The sequence below is a fragment of the Canis lupus genome, chromosome 2 (genome assembly GCF_003254725.2).
Source record: "Canis lupus dingo isolate Sandy chromosome 2, ASM325472v2, whole genome shotgun sequence".
Taxonomy (NCBI): domain Eukaryota; kingdom Metazoa; phylum Chordata; class Mammalia; order Carnivora; family Canidae; genus Canis; species Canis lupus.
In genome coordinates, this window is record NC_064244.1 from 72824840 (window position 1) to 72840454 (window position 15615).

The window sequence follows — 15615 nt, forward strand, 5'->3', positions numbered from 1 at the left end:
CTAAGAAAAATAACAATGACATCCATATCTAGGCACATCATAGTTAAATTGCTGAAAATGAAAGATAACATCTGGGCAGCCCCGGTGGCACAGCGGTTTAGCCCTGCAGCCTGGGGTGTGATCCTGGAGACCTGGGATCGAGTCCCGCCTCGGTCTTCCTGCATGGAGCCTGCTTCTCCCTCTGCCTGTGTCTCTGTCTCTGTCTCTCTCTCTCTCTCTCTCTGTGTGTGTGTGTGTGTGTGTCTCTATGAATAAATAAACAAAATCTTAAAAAAAAAAGAGGGGTCTTTTTTTAAAAAGAAAGATAACATCTTAGTAGCATGCAAAAGGAAGAGAAAGACATACACAGAGGAATATACTCTAACCTTTCATCAGAAACAATGAAAGCAAAAAAAAAAAAAAAGAAACAATGAAAGCTACAAGACAATGGGTCTTTCATTAAGGAGAAATAAAAGTCCACTTAAAATTTTATATCCAGCAAAAATATCCTTTTATTTTTTTAAAAGATTTTATTTATTTATTAGAGAGAGAGAGAGAGAGAGGCAGAGACACAGGCAGAAGGAGAAGCAGGCTCCGTGCAGGGAGCCCGACATAGGACTCGATCTCGGGACTCCAGGATCACACCCTGGGCTGAAGGCAGCGCTAAACTGCTAAGCCACTGGGGCTGCCCCCAAAATATCCTTTTAAAATGAAGGCAAAATAGAGACTAAAGCTGTGAGAATTTGTGATCAGCAAACCTACACTACAAGAAATATTAAGAATGATTTTTCAGGCTGAAGGTGAAATGGTACCAGAAGAAACTCAGACATGCAAGAAGGAATGAAAAACACTATAAATGGTAAGTATGTGCATGATTTAAAAGACTCTATTAATTTATTTAAGAAAACTGACTGAAGGGGGATCCCTGGGTGGCTCAGTGGTTTAGCACCTGCCTTCCGCCCAGGGCGTGATCCTGGGGTCCTAGGATCGACTTCCACTTCGGGCTCCCTGCATGGAGCCTGCTTCTCCCTCTGCCTGTGTCTCTATGTCTCTGTCTCTCTGTGTCTCTCATGAATAAATAAATAAAATCTTTTAAAAAGGAAAAAGAAAACTGAAGCAAAAAAATTACTAAGGTATTATGAGATTTCTGATATATGTGGAAGCAAACTACGACAGAACAACAGAATGAAGACTGAAAGAGGGTAAGTAGACATAAGACTGTCAGACTAGCTGAAGAAATTATAAGATAGTTAATTCAGTGCAAAATAAACAGAAGGAAGGAAATAAAGACAACTGTAAATATAAAAAAACAATTTTAATTCTTTTTTTAATATTTATTTATTTTTTTATTTATTATTTATGATAGACATAGAGAGAGAGAGAGGGGCAGAGACACAGGAGGAGGGAGAAGCAGGCTCCATGCCAGGAGCCCGACGCGGGACTTGATCCCGGGACTCCAAGATCGCGCCCTAGGCCAAAGGCAGGGGCTAAACCACTGAGCCACCCAGGGATCCCCTAAAAAAACAATTTTAATATATATTTTTTAAAAAGCCCAAAAGTTAGTTCCAGGAAAAGATCAGTAAAATTGATAAAATATTAACTAAACCATTTTTTCAATGATTTTATTTATTTATTTGAAAGAGAGAAAGAGGGCAGCCTGGGTGGCTCAGTGGTTTAGCACCGACTTCAGCCCAGGGTGTGATCCTGAAGACCTGGGATCGAGTCCCACATCGGGCTCCCTGCATGGAGCCTGCTTCTCCCTCTGCCTGTCTTTGCCTCTCTCTCTCTGTGTCTCTCATGAATAAATAAATAAAATATTTTTTAAAAAAAAAGAAAGAGAGAGAAAGCACAAGTGCCGGGGTTTGGCAGGACAGAGGGAAAGGGAAGACAGATTCCCCACTGAGCAGGGAGCCCGATGCAGGGCTCAATCCCAGAATCAGAACCTGAGCCAAAGGCAGACACTTAATCCACTAAGCCACACAGGCGCCTCCCCTAGCAAAACTATTTTTAAGAATGAAACAGAAAAAGCAACTACTGATATCAGGAATGAAAGAGGGAGCACCACTACAGGTCCTACAAATGTTAAAGAGAAAGTCAGAATCCTAGGAACAATTTTATTTCAATAAATTCTACAACTCGGATGAAATAGATAAATTTCTTGAAAGCAAAACTGACAAAACCAACACAAGAAACAGAAATTCTGAATAGCCCTATATCTGTAATTGAACTAATAATTTAAAACTTCCCTCCCCCTTCCCCCCTTCTCTCTCTCTCTCTCTCACACACACACACACACACACACACAAACCCTCCAAGCCTAGATGGCTTTGGTGAATTCTATGAAACACTTAAGAAGGCATAATAGTAGTGTTCCACAAACTTGTTCAGAAAATAGAACATTTCGGTTCATTTTATTAAGTAATATAATGCTGTACCAATAACCAGACAAAGCCCTTATAAGAAAACTACACACCAACATACCTCATGAACACAGATGCAAAAATTATTAACAAAATACTAGAAAATAAAATGCAAGTTTAAAATAAAATACAATTCACCATATTAACAGTATTAGAAAAATAATATCATCATCCCCACGGATGCAGAAAAAGTATCTGACAAAATTCAATCCTATTTCTGGTAAAAATTCTCAGCAAATAGGAATGGAAGGTAACTTCAACCTGATAAAAAGCATCTACCAACACCTACACCTAACATCATACTTAATGTAAAAGACCGAATGCTCCGCCCTTGAGATCAAGCACAAAGATATCAGTTCTCACCACTTCTATTTAACCTTGAACTAGAAGTCTTAGGCAGTGCAATGAAGGAAGACAAAGAAATAAAAAGCATAAACACTGGAAAGGAAGAAGTAAAACTGTCTTGACTTAAACACAACATGACTACATACCTAACAGGTCCTAAAGAGTCTACAAAAAAAATTAATAAATGAGGACACCTGGGTGGCTTAGTGGTTGAGCATCTGCCTTTGGCTCAGGGCATGATCCTGGACTCCAGGATTGAGTCCCACATCGGGCTCCCTGTAGGGAGCCTGCTTCTCCCTCTTCCTCTCTCTCTGCCTCTCTCTGTGTCTCTCATGAATAAATAAATAAAATCTTAAGAAAAATTAATAAATGAATTCAATAAGGTCACATGATATAAAGTCTATATGCTAAAATCTCTTGTATTTCTATGTACTAGCAATAAAAACTTTAAAAATTTTAAGATTATCATTTACAACAGCATAAAAATTATAAAATATTTAGAAATACAGTTAAAAGATGTTCAAGTCCTCTACATTGAAAACTACAAAACACTGTTTGGAGAAATTAAAGAAAATCTAAATAAATGGAAAGAGATACCACATTCAGGAATAAAGACTCAATACCATTAAGGTATAAGTTCTCTCCAATTTGACTTACATATTCAAAGCAAACCCAATCCAACTCCCACAGCTCACAGGATTTTTCACAGAAACTGACAATCTTGTTCTCAAATGTATGCAGAAATGCAAAGGATCTATAATAACCAGTTTTGAAAAATAAAGTTCAAAGATAGAGGATCTGCTTTTAAGACTTATTACAAGGGTACACCATCAAGATAGTATGAATTGGCATAAAGATAAATCATAAAAGAGTCCAGAAACAGAACCATATATATATATAAACAGGACCATATATATATACACAGAATATATATATAAATATATATAACAATATATATAAACAGAACCATATATATATATATATATTTGGCTGATTAATCTAATATGGCATTAAAGCAATTCAATAGGTAAAGGAAAGACTTTTTAACAAGAAGTACTAAGGAACTCGACTAAATGTAAAATAATGACTCTTTATTCCTACCTCACACCACACACAAAAACTCATTTGAAGTAGATGGGAGACCTCAATGTAAAAATTTAAATGATAAAGCTTCTTGATTTAAAAGGAGAGTATTTTCAGGACCATGGGGAAGGCAAAAGTTTTTTTTTTTCTAAGTAGACACAGAAAGCACTAACCATAAAAGAAAATATTAAAACACTGACCATCAAAATTTTAAACTTCTGCTCTTTGAATAATACCACAAGAAAATGCAAGGACAAACCACAGACTGGGAGCAAATATTTAAAAAATGTATATCTGACTTATATCCAGAATATATAAAGCATTTCTATATTCAAGATGATATAAACAGCCCCACTAATTAAAAAGGGGCATAAGATTTGAACAGACACTTAAAGGAAGATACAGAAACAGTAAAGAAACACATGAAAAGATGTTCAATATCAACAGTTAGTAGGGAATCAAAAATTGAAAAAACGAAATATTACTACATGTTACACAGAATGGCTAAACTTAAGGTGGACAACAGCAAGTGTTGACAAAAATGCAGAATTCTTGCACGTTGCTGATGGAAGTATCAAATGGCCTTAACTACTTGGGGAAAGTGTTTCCAGTTTTTTTATAAAGTTAAACATATGTCTACTCTATGAACCAGCAATTCTACTCCCATGTATTTACGTAAAATGGAAACATGTCTATACAAAGACTTATTTGTAAAATATTTATAGCAGCTTTACTCATAATAGCCAAACACTGGAAACAACCAAAAAGTCCACAACAGGTGATAGATAAACATATTGTAGCATATTTATGCAACAGAATATGTCTTAACAATAAAAAGGAATGAAGTATGAATATACAAATGGATGAACTCCAAAAACATCCTTGGTGAAAGAAGCCTTGCACAAAAGGGCATATTTCATACTACTTTGAGGTTCCAGAACAATAGGCAAAACGCATTTCTAGTGATCAACTAAAATAGTAGATGGGAGGTGGATGATGGGAGAATGCCTGGGAAGGAGCAGAGGGATCTTTCTGAGGTGATGGAAATGTCCCATACCTATTTGTGCTTTACATGGTTTTCTGCATTTGTTAAAATGTGGCAAACTGTATATTTAAGATCTCTGTGTTTTCTATATGTAAACTATACTTAAATAAGTAGGCAGTTCCTGTATAGCAGGATTGTTGTAAAAAAAAAAAAAAAAGACAACGGCTGCGGGGGGAAGGGGCTAAAAAAATAAAAATAAATTAAAAAAAAAAAAAAAGACAAGAACACAAGGGAGAGGCATTGAGAGGCCAATAGACTTATCTATACAACTCAGTAGGCCTTACAGATTCAAAGCAAACCCAATCCAACTTCCACAGCTCACAGGATTTTTCACAGAAACTGACAATCTTGTTCTTAAATGTATGCAGAAATGCAAAGATCTATAATAGCTAAACCACTGCTGTACTGCACAGTGGATTTTCTGGTGATCACCAAAAGGAGGGGAGGTGGCAGGAGGGGAAGGAGGGGACGTGGAAGGAGGAGAGAGAAATCTCCTACTATTCAGCCCCTGAAAATGGTTGCTATTTCGTGAAAACTACTTGCCTGTAAGGTTCACCTATGGAGCAGCTGACACCCAGAGCAGAGCACACTAGATAAAAGCACAATTATTGCTCATCGACTAAGGAGAACACTAACCAGTATGCCAAAGTTTCTTCTCATAAGTTACTGCTAACAGCATTGTCCTAAAACATGTGGACAACTGCCCTGGTTTTAGCCTTTAATTAATGAAAATGCAGAGTTAAGAGACATACTCAGACCTCCTTGTGAGTAAGAGCTATTCTGCCTGCCTGCCTGCCTGCCAAGTTTGGGGAGCTCTCAGCCCAAATCTTAGAAAACACCCTTTTCGAATAAAGGGGAAAGGAGAAAAAATAAGTGGGAAATATCAGAAAGGGAGACAGAACATGGAAGACTCTTAACTCTGGGAAACAAACTAGGGGTGGTGGAAGGGGAGGAGGGCGGGGGGTGGGGGGTGACTGGGTGGCGGGCACTGAGGTGGGCACTTGACGGGATGAGCACTGGGTGTTATTCTGTATGTTGGCAAATTGAACACCAATAAAAAAATAAATTTATTATTAAAAAAAAAAGAAAACACCCTTTTCAGGGAAGAAAACGCCTATAGCTGGGCCCCCACACACACACTGAGCCCACAGCCTATAGCTGTGGTCTCCACAGCTTCTGTTCCCTCTGGGGGTGGAAGTGCCAAAAAGCAGGACTAACTTCCAGTGATCTCAGCCACATCAACTCTGCATTTAAAAGAACCAAAACTGGGGCACCTGGCTGGGTCAGTCGGAGAAGCATGTGACTTTTGATCTCAGAGTCCTGAGTTCAAGCCCCACACTGGGTGTGGAGCCTACTTAAAAAAACAAAAATAAAAGAATAAAAGAACCAAAACTATGCTGCCTTAGCTATTAACTAGCCCCTAGAGCTGAATGGGGGGAAAGAAGAGGGATTTAGACTCTTGACTTTCAGAATTCTTTTGAGGGATCTCAAATTTGGGGTCTTGTCATCATCTGCTATGAGAATACAGAGCTAAGAAAGTCTGTTGTTTCTTTTCTCCAAATCATGCAAACACTTGTGTGTGTAAGTTCTTGGCCCTGGTGGGGGAGGGGAAGTAGTTGGAAGTCAAGAACCAGGGTTTGCTCTTTGAATGAGCTTACTCTTTCTGGCCTGCAGATATACAGACTGGAATAATAATAATAATAATAATCTTTGATTCATGGCATTCATCCCTACTCCATGCATGGTCTCTCTTTTATTTTATTTTTTGGGGGTTAGGGGGAGGAGAGAGGGAGAGAGGAGGAGAGGGAGGGAAAGGGAGAGGGGAGAGGGAGGGAGGGAGGGAGAGAGAGAGAGGGTGGGTGAGAGAGAGAGAGAGAGGGAGAGATAGAGAGAGAGAGAACTCCAAGCAGGCTTCATGCCCAGTGCGGAGACTGATGTGGGGCTGCATCTCACAACCCTGAGATCACGACCTAAGCTGAAATAAAGAGTCGGACATTTAACCGACTGAGCCACCCAGGTGCTCCTGGTCCCTTAGTAGTATAATAAATACCCATGAATTCACCTGAAGCAACCACTCTCGTGAATCTTGCCCATCATTCCCTTACTAAGGGAATGGAAAGCAAGGCAGGGAGAGAATTTCCTAAAGCTCTCACCATCTCCCTTAACACAGACTCAACTTAGGATACAGGAAGACCAGAAGCAGTACCCACAAGACCTGGTGCCCACTGAGATAATCAAACTGCTTCCCTGAATGGGCCTTTCCAATTTGTGAGGCTGATTTATTTTTTTCAATAAGAGAAAAGATGTAAGTCCCTTTAAGCAAAGTATGCCTGATATATATCACAATATTTATTTTTGGTAGAGTAATGGATCAGTCTTCGGGGAAAGCTAGAGAAAAAGCATTTCTTGAGCTCAGATGTAAATCAGTCACTCTGAAAACCTCAGGGGAATCTATATTCTTACCCCTCTGCTAACTACAGTGTGAAATAAACAGCTGACTTTTAAAAGTCACTGTTTCTAGACCTAATACTAACAATAGAGTTAAGGATGTGAGGCCCAAAAAGCAATTGCTCCTGGAATGTCTGCATCTAATTCCCCAAAATGATAGTACAACTCAAAATGAAAGAGATCTACCCAACCTACAGGTGTTAAGCTGTAGGGGACAAGTTCTAAGCTTTACACGCAGGACTCAGTTCAAGGAGGAAGGATGAAGTGTGGCTGGGCTTAGGATCTCCCCAAGGGAGGTATGGGTCTCCCAAGGGACCTATTCAGTTATGACAGGCCAGTCTTCCTATCCACATTAAATGTATCATAGAGCAGGACAAGAGTGAAACTGAAGGACAGGGGGAGAAAAAGATCTTCGATGAATCGGCAACTTAGAGCTCTTCAAAGGAAAGCTATTTAAATCTAAGGTGTTCCTAATATTAATTATCCTGAACATCTCACAGCCTCAGATTCACATGCTACAAAGAACACAAAGCCTTTTAATTTTCCTACCTATCCATGGCACTAGTGGTGATAAATCAAATATACAGAGAAACCACACATGACTAACGAACCAGCCCATTAATGGCGAGCAAAGATCATTTGCCAAGATGACTTATTCAGACATAGCCACATATCATAACCAGCAATATCCTGGAGACTTAACGCAGCAGGCATAGAAAGCAAGAGCTGGGGCACTCCCTGCCAAGTCTCGGGCACTCCAGAGCGACTCGGGCATGCTCCAAATGCCTGCTATCCAGGCATGAAAAGATTTTATTCACGACTGCCACCTCCCCACTCTCTTCAAGGTAGACTCACAATTGGAAAAATACTGCAACTTCTAAAAGGCCTCTCGGGTCACGGAGTTGCTGAGTCCCCAACCTTGCTATGGACCCTCCTCTGACACTCTGAGAATTCCAGATACTCTGAGGAAGAAGAGCCAGCCTCTGTCACCAGCAACCTTAACTGTTAGTTTACAGATCTTTATTGTAGGCACTCACTCAAGCCACTGAGCTCCAACTAGGTATCAGACCCTATCGTAGGTGCCTGGGCAGATCCATAAATAAACCAGTAAAGAGGCAGGAGTGAGGGAAAGAGAAGAGTCCCCTAAATGTTAGTCCCTTTGTTTTACCACAAAAACAGTCCCAATGATAGGATTTTTTTTCTTTGAGGTCAGAGTTAATGGTGTGGCTAGGACTCGAACCCAGGTTGGGTTCTTAGCGGGACTGCCACATACAGTGCTGCATAGGGGTCTGGGCAGAGCGGACAGGGATGAAATTCAATCCATGTTCTGTATATGGGCCAGGGTGAGTCTCATTCCAGTACTATATTCTCACTATCCCAGACTGCCCAATTCCCTTTGATAAAAGCCCCCTTCACTGGAAAGGACAACTGGGGTTCCCCCGATCAACAACCAACCACCATCAGCAGAACCCAGAAAAGTTTAAATGCTTTCACTGGGATGTAACCCTGACAAGCTCTTGTCATGAGTGAGAAAGGTCTGTTGAACTTGAATTTGTAAGAAATCCACCAATGGTGAAGTCCCCTATAATTAACAATTATGACAATAATTTCCTATATTATCATCAGATCTGAAAGGGAAAGCTGCTAGCAAGGTGTTTTACATTCTCGCCGACTCCTTTATTGTTCATGATCCCAACCTGAGGATCTGTCATTGTTCAATTCCATCTTTAAAGTTCCATATAGGTGATGGGCGTAATTAACTTAATCAACTCTATGACTATCTACTCTTGATTAAGTGCCGGGGATACAACAGTGAATACCACCACCACTGTCAACTACAACACACCATTGTCTCTGACTTCACGGAATTCACAAATTGAATACAGAGCTGGGCAAAGTCCAATAAGGAGTCCCTGGCCTGCTCAGGGGCCAGGTCTGGAAGCAAGAATGTACGTGACCAGTATATTCACCCCTCCCTCACTCCATTTCACAGAAGGAAAAATAAGGTCCGGGAGGGAAAGCAGGTGGCTTGCTCAAAGTCAGACAGTTGATCGTTGAACTGAGACTTGAACCCACAGTCTCCGGCTTTCCCCTTTCCACCACATTGCCTCCTCCAAGGTTCTAAGGCTACAGAATGAAGAAAAATAGTTGGTTCTACTGATAGGTTGTTTCCTGATGCTTGTACACCAAAACCTGCCGCTTCAACCCACCTTATCAGCACAGACCTCATGCCCATGTTCATCTCTCAAACCAGAATGTTTATAAATATACTTCATTGATCTAGAGAGACTGGGTGTCCAGTCTTCATTCACTCCCATTTATCACCCTCTCTGGGTCTCTCTTGACGTTTACTTTCACTTTAAAAACCTCATCTTATAAGAACAGAGCCCTTTTTATCTGATGCTAGCTCCCCCTCTGCTCCTGGGGTCTAATCAATCCATGTCTGGAAATAAACAAGCCAGAGAGGGAAGCAACAGTCCCTTTTATGAAAACAGGCACCTTTCTAAAATGATCTACCCCTGGGCATGGCACAGATAGAAATTTAAATGAGAAGGAAATAAAGACATCCTCCAGCCATAGTCCTATGCATTCCTTATCAGGCAGGACACCAGGGAAGGTAGCTCTGTGTTAACAGCTAGACCAAAAACTCTGCCTCACATTTTTCAGGTTGTTTGGAGAGGCAGGGGTCCAAACTCAAGAAACCTAAAGAGACAACAGGCTTCAAAATATAATCGTGTATATAGTTCAGCCGCCTTCATTCTGAAGAGCTTAAGGTCCCCAAGATAGTAAGAGAGGGTTCATTGAACACCAACTGCAGGTACATGCAAGCAGGCCTCCAGCTACTACCAGGGGTGCTCAGAGATGCCAGACTGAATGATCCAGACATCTAGCAACCAACACAGACCTTCACCCATCATGTTATTCTACACCCACCTGCAGAGCAGAAGTCTCCACACCTCCCACCACCCCCAGGTTGCTGCAGCCTGCGGCCTCAGCCAGCAAGGGAGCCTGTCTATGTATAGAGGGGCAGAACCAAGTCCCCACTAGCCAGCCCACCCTTCTTACCCTGATTCCCAATCCCAAGCTTTCAGAAATAGGTTACTTATCTAGATACAAATGCAGAAAGCACCTCTTCTGAAGAGGACAGTAGTTAATTCTTAATTGTTTGGGGGATCCTTTTGAAGATCTGATGGCAGCTCTGGACGCTTCATGAAAAATTGCATGCATGTAGTTTATATATAACTCCACTGGGCTTTACTGCTCTCCGGTTAGGTATAAAAAGACGGAAAAGGCTAATGTGCCCAGAGCCAGCTTTGAGAAAGGGAGCTGTGGGTGGTTCAGGTAAGTAGTAAAAAACACAGTTCTTAACCAAAAAGGGAGAAATGATGTCCCTTCCTTAGCTACTGCAAGTTCCAGCCTTTAATTAACCTTTGAGATTTCAACAAGAATTTGGAAACTGAGAGCACACACATGCACACACACAAAAAACAAAGATGCATCTTTGTGGCTTCCTATCTTGACGTCACAAAATGTCCTGTGATTGCTAGTGAAGATAGCATCTCCCAACAGGGTTTATGGTAGAAGGACTGAGTATCAGCAGAGGTAAGAAGTGGGGCAGAGGTAGACCCTGGGATGGAGGACAGTCCAGACAAGGAGAGGGACAGCTAAGCTCTCCACTGGCTCTGAGTAGATCCGGGCAGGGCAGCTGCTGACCCTTGCTGCCTCCTCCCCTTGGAAATCAGACCTGCGACTCCTTTGCAGCAAGCCAAAAAGTCCAGACAGAAACAGCCCTTTCCTTCTGGGTCCGCGGGGGAGTGGGGCGAGCATCCTCTCATTTCTAGGGAGGAGACCCTGGCCCACTGCTTGCCCATAGCCCCCTCGTGGCCCGAGGGTGTCACTGCAGCCCCCTCTGCATTGCTGGGCAAAAACCTCTAACAGTGGTAGAGCAGAATATTTAGTTACCGGTGGCCGCTTGGCAACAGTCTTCAAGCCATGGTGAGGCTGCATTTGCTTTTGGTTTCTTAAACTAAGACCAAGATCCACACTCAAAGTGATCCTTCTAAACACACACCCCCTCCCTTACAGTCCCTACAGGGAGCAAGTCAAAGACCTGCTTCATTAAACCAATAACCTCGGAGCTTCTGTAACATGACCACTGCCTTATTGATTACTCTTTCCTGCATCACATGTGATCCCGTACAATTGTTCCAGACCTCAACAGAAATAGTTAGCAAGAATGCACAACACCCCCTGGCTTGTAGGTTGCAAGCTTCTAGATGACAAAATACTTGCAGGACACCAAATACCACCCTCTCTCCACGCCCCCAAATCCTGGATTTCCAGATAGCAGACCCTACAGGGGTTCAGAGGAAGCGAGGACCTAAGAACACACAGCGAGAAAGAATGTGGCCCTTGGCCCTGTGCAAGCAGAGAGGGTGTCCATTAAGGACCCTACCTAGCAACTCCACAAAGGGACAGCATGCAGCCCACCTGGGTCGGAGACTTGACCGAAAAGACCAGGGTCTGGGGGTGCGGTGCGGGAGAATGGATCCGGTGGTTCAGCTACCATCTGTCAGGGGTGGGGAATGATGCACTGAACCCAACAGCGGGAAGGAGCCCACGGAGAAGGTGGAAAGTTTGAGAGGAGGGAGGAGGGTGCAGCGTGCCCGGAGGGCCTAGAGCAGCAGTGCAGGAACCAGAAGCGACTGGGGCCCGGGGCAACGGAGAGAAGCACCGAGGGTCTTTCCCTTTTGGGGAGGGGGGAGTCCTTACCTCCTTGATTTTCTCCCGCCGGGCCCGAACCAGGCTCTGGGGCTCCTTGCTCTCGTCCACCCTCGTCCCCAGGACCGGGTGGCGCAGGCGGCTCCGGAACGCGCTGAAGTCAAAGCTAAACGGGACGCCCCCCTCCTGGGGCCCGAGGGCCGCGCTGCCGCCGCTCCGGGCCGCCGTGGCCGCCTCCCGAGCCCCGGTGGGGTGGGTGCGCCGCGGCCACGCTTTCCGGCGGCGGGGACTGGCCTGGCTGCTGGCGTCGGCGTCGCCCGGGGCGGGCGCGGCGGGGGCCGGGTTGGGAGGCGACTCCGGCTCGCGCGCCCGCGGGTGGCCGGCGACTTCGGCCACCACCTCCAGGCCGGGCTGCTGGGTCCGGGGGGCCAGGAAGAGGCGCTTGAGGCGGGAGGAGTTGGGCAGCAGGAAGAGGGCCCCGAAGCACAGGGTGACGAGGCCCGAGAGGAAGAGAAGGAAGACGAACTTCTGCGGCAGCCGCAGCCCCCACGGGGAGGCCGGGACGAAGACAGGCACTTTCCTGACGAGCATCGTGGCCTGGCGCGGGGCCGGGGCCGGGGCCGGGGCCGGGGCCGGGGCCGGTCAGCTGCGGCCGAGCCCCGGGGCCCTCGGAGGGCAGGCCCCGGCCAGCAGGCGCTCGGGCGCGCGGAGGTCGTCGGCGGGCGCCGCCGCGGCGAGGGTCCCGCAGAGTTTGGCCGCTTCGGGGGATGCCCCTGAAGTTCAGGGACTTGGGGGCGAGTGTCCCCCGCGCCGAGGCGGGGGCGCAACGGCGTCGGCGGGGCCCGGGCCCACAACGGCCGGCCGTGCGCCCCCGCCTCCGCCCCGGCGCCGCGCAGCCCCTCCCGGCAGCGGCCGGAGCCCGCGGGGCCCGCGCCTTCCCGCGCCGCGGCCGCCGCCGTCACATGCCGTCCGCGCCGCCCAGGAGGCCTCGCCCCCGCGCCCAGCCCCCCGCAGCCCCTCGACCCAAAGTTTCGGCCTCAAGAGCGGTTGCAGGGCGCGCGGGCTCGGGGCGCCGGGCGGCGGCGGGCGGGCGGGCGGGTCGGCGCGGCCGGAGCGCGCACACCGGCGGGGGTCGCGACAGCGCCCGGCCGGCCCCGGGACACGTCCACAACTTTGCGCGGCCGCGGAGCGGGGGCCGCCGCGGGAGCCGGCACTTCTGCGCCTGCCGGGCCCCCGGGGGCCGAGGGATGCGCGAGCCGCGGTCCGGAGCCGGACGCCGTCCGCGACCAGCCGCGGCGGGGCGGCCGCAGCTGCGCCCGGGAGTGCGGGCTCCCGCCCCGCCAACTCGGGAGGGCTCGGCGCCCCGCTGCGATCACCTGTTCCCGGCCCCCGCCGGCCCCGCGGGGCGCGCAGCCCCGGCTGCACCGCTCTCGCCGCAGCCCGCGCGTCCTCGCGGCGGCCGCTCCAGACGGGCCGCCGCCGCCGCCGCAGGCTCCTCCGCCGCCGCCGAGCCTGCGCCCCACACCCGCGCGCACCGCCCGGACGCCGCCGCCGCCGCCGCCGCAGCTCCGGCTTTCACTGAGACGGCGCCCGCGGCCCCGCCTCCCGGGCCACGCCCTCGGGCCACGCCCACTGCGCGCGCCCCGCGGGCCTCCTCCGCCGCGGCGCCGCGGCCGAGCCAATGGCCCCGCGTCCGTGGGCAGGGAGCGCGGGAGCCGAGCGCGGGTGGGCAGAGGCGACGGGACTCCAAGCCACGCCCCCCCGGCGGCCGGCGCCGCGCACTGCCCCCATCCCGCCCCCATCCCGCCGGCGCCACTGGTCCAGCTGCGCGGAGTGGGCGGGGGCGGGGTGCAGAGCGGAGCCAGGTCATTGGCTGCCTCGGAGAGGGATCCCCGCTGGGCTGCAGTCGCCCATTGGTTAGCGGCCCGCGTTCGCCGGCCTGGGAGCGACCGAGAGCGCCCCCCTGGCCGCCCCCGGGTGGGGCCGGAGGCTCGGCCAGCCTGAAGGGCTCTGGCCATTGTTCGGTAACCTCTGTCACCCCTCCGCGCCGGCCCAGGGGTCCGCAGAGCTTCCCCGGGAGGGGGCCGTGGTGGTGCAGCTGGGGCAGGCTGCGGGCCGGGAGGTGGCTGGCTGGAGCCAAGCCGCGGACCTGCGGCTGCGGTTGGACCAGGCTAAGGCAGTGTTTCCACTGGAGCCCCACCGACCACTGCTCTGCCTTCCTTTTCCCACAGCCGCAAACCAGGCTAGGGGCCCCGAAGGTGCCGGGGGGGCGGGGGGGGGGGAGATGCGAGGTGAGGACAGAGAAGAGAGAACCCTGGTCTTGTGTACAGACCACATACCTCATGTGACATGCGTACCTAGATGCCTGTGTGTGTTCGTAAGTGTGCTCCTGTGCATAGATACATCCGTGCTCAGAGATTGCATGTGAGTGAGTACTTGCACACTTACGCTTAATTTAGGTATGCCCACCAAGTGATTATACCAGAGCGTACGGACACCTGCTATACACATCAGTACAAATATTGACATGTGCACGCACATACCCACTGCCCCACAACAGGTCCCAAAACATGCACAAGTATATATATTCCCAGACACGTGTGGGTCTCTACCCCCAAGGTCCTCCCTCCCTCGCGCCTTCCTCTTCGGACTTAAGTCTCTCCGTGCCTTCCTTTCCTATTAAACCTAACCCAGGGCAAAGCAACATTGTGCTGTGTGGGTCTTTCATGCAAAACACTTTATAGAGACAAATAACAGCAGAGGGAGAGACAAATTAAGAGGTGTAATAGGCAAGAGGGAAAATATCTGCTTTCAGCTGCAATTTAAAATGAAATGCAGCGTTGACAAGACAGAAAATACTGCAGGGAGGCCTTTACGGATAGAAAAAGCCGCCCAGGCGGGCTCTCACCTCATAAATCTTGCTTCTTCCCTGCGGCCTGCTAGGATGGGCCACTGGGACTCAGACATCCTTCTACCTCTGGCTGGCCGCAGACGGCAGACCCTCCCCTGATATTTAAATACCCTTGGCATGTAAACTTCTTCCACTTGAAAGTAAAAGACTGCTCTGGGTAACAGGTGCAAATATGTTGGTCACTGGAGATGAATCGTCCCTCCCATTCCCACAAGTTGCACCCAGCTTAAATATAAAATTCTAATTCAAATGTTTCAATCTCTTATGAGTTTGATTGGCAGGAGTCAGTTCCCTGGAACCAGCTACAAACATCAGAGACCCACTGAGATGCAGGAGCCCAGATACCGTACCTGGCCTGGCCTATTCCCGTCCTCACTGCCCAAGTATCCCCTTGCTGGATCCCACCCCAGGAAGAGGCAGGCTTGTCTTTGGAGAACCAGGAACCCAGCATTCGTTAGAGGCACCCCAGATTGCTCTACGTTGAAAGGGTAAAGGAATTACTGTTCAGTCCCCTGAGAAGGTAGGATCCAGGGAAGGGGAGGAAGGCAAGGCTGAGTGTTAGAAGGATGTGCCTCTTTGAATGGGATGCTCAGTGGGATTGTGACACCCAGATCAGACTCCCATATGCTGGTGAGCCAGGGTGGAAAGTGGGGCTGCAACAA

General features: G+C 48.1%; 1 protein-coding gene across 4 annotated transcripts in view; it reads right to left on the bottom strand.

Annotated features, from left to right (window-relative positions):
- Nucleotides 1-12678, bottom strand: part of MAN1C1 (mannosidase alpha class 1C member 1) — a 148439-nt gene extending 135761 nt beyond the window's left edge. For 2 of the 4 annotated variants that reach the window (XM_025448363.3, XM_025448361.3), the window contains exon 1: nucleotides 12094-12678. In XM_025448363.3, the coding sequence (XP_025304148.1) occupies nucleotides 12094-12633 (540 nt within the window). In that variant the 5' untranslated portion in view covers nucleotides 12634-12678. The remainder of the gene's footprint in view (nucleotides 1-12093) is intronic. The other 2 variants (XM_025448364.3, XM_025448362.3) reach the window with 2 other exon arrangements.
- Nucleotides 12679-15615: the final 2937 nt, after the last annotated feature.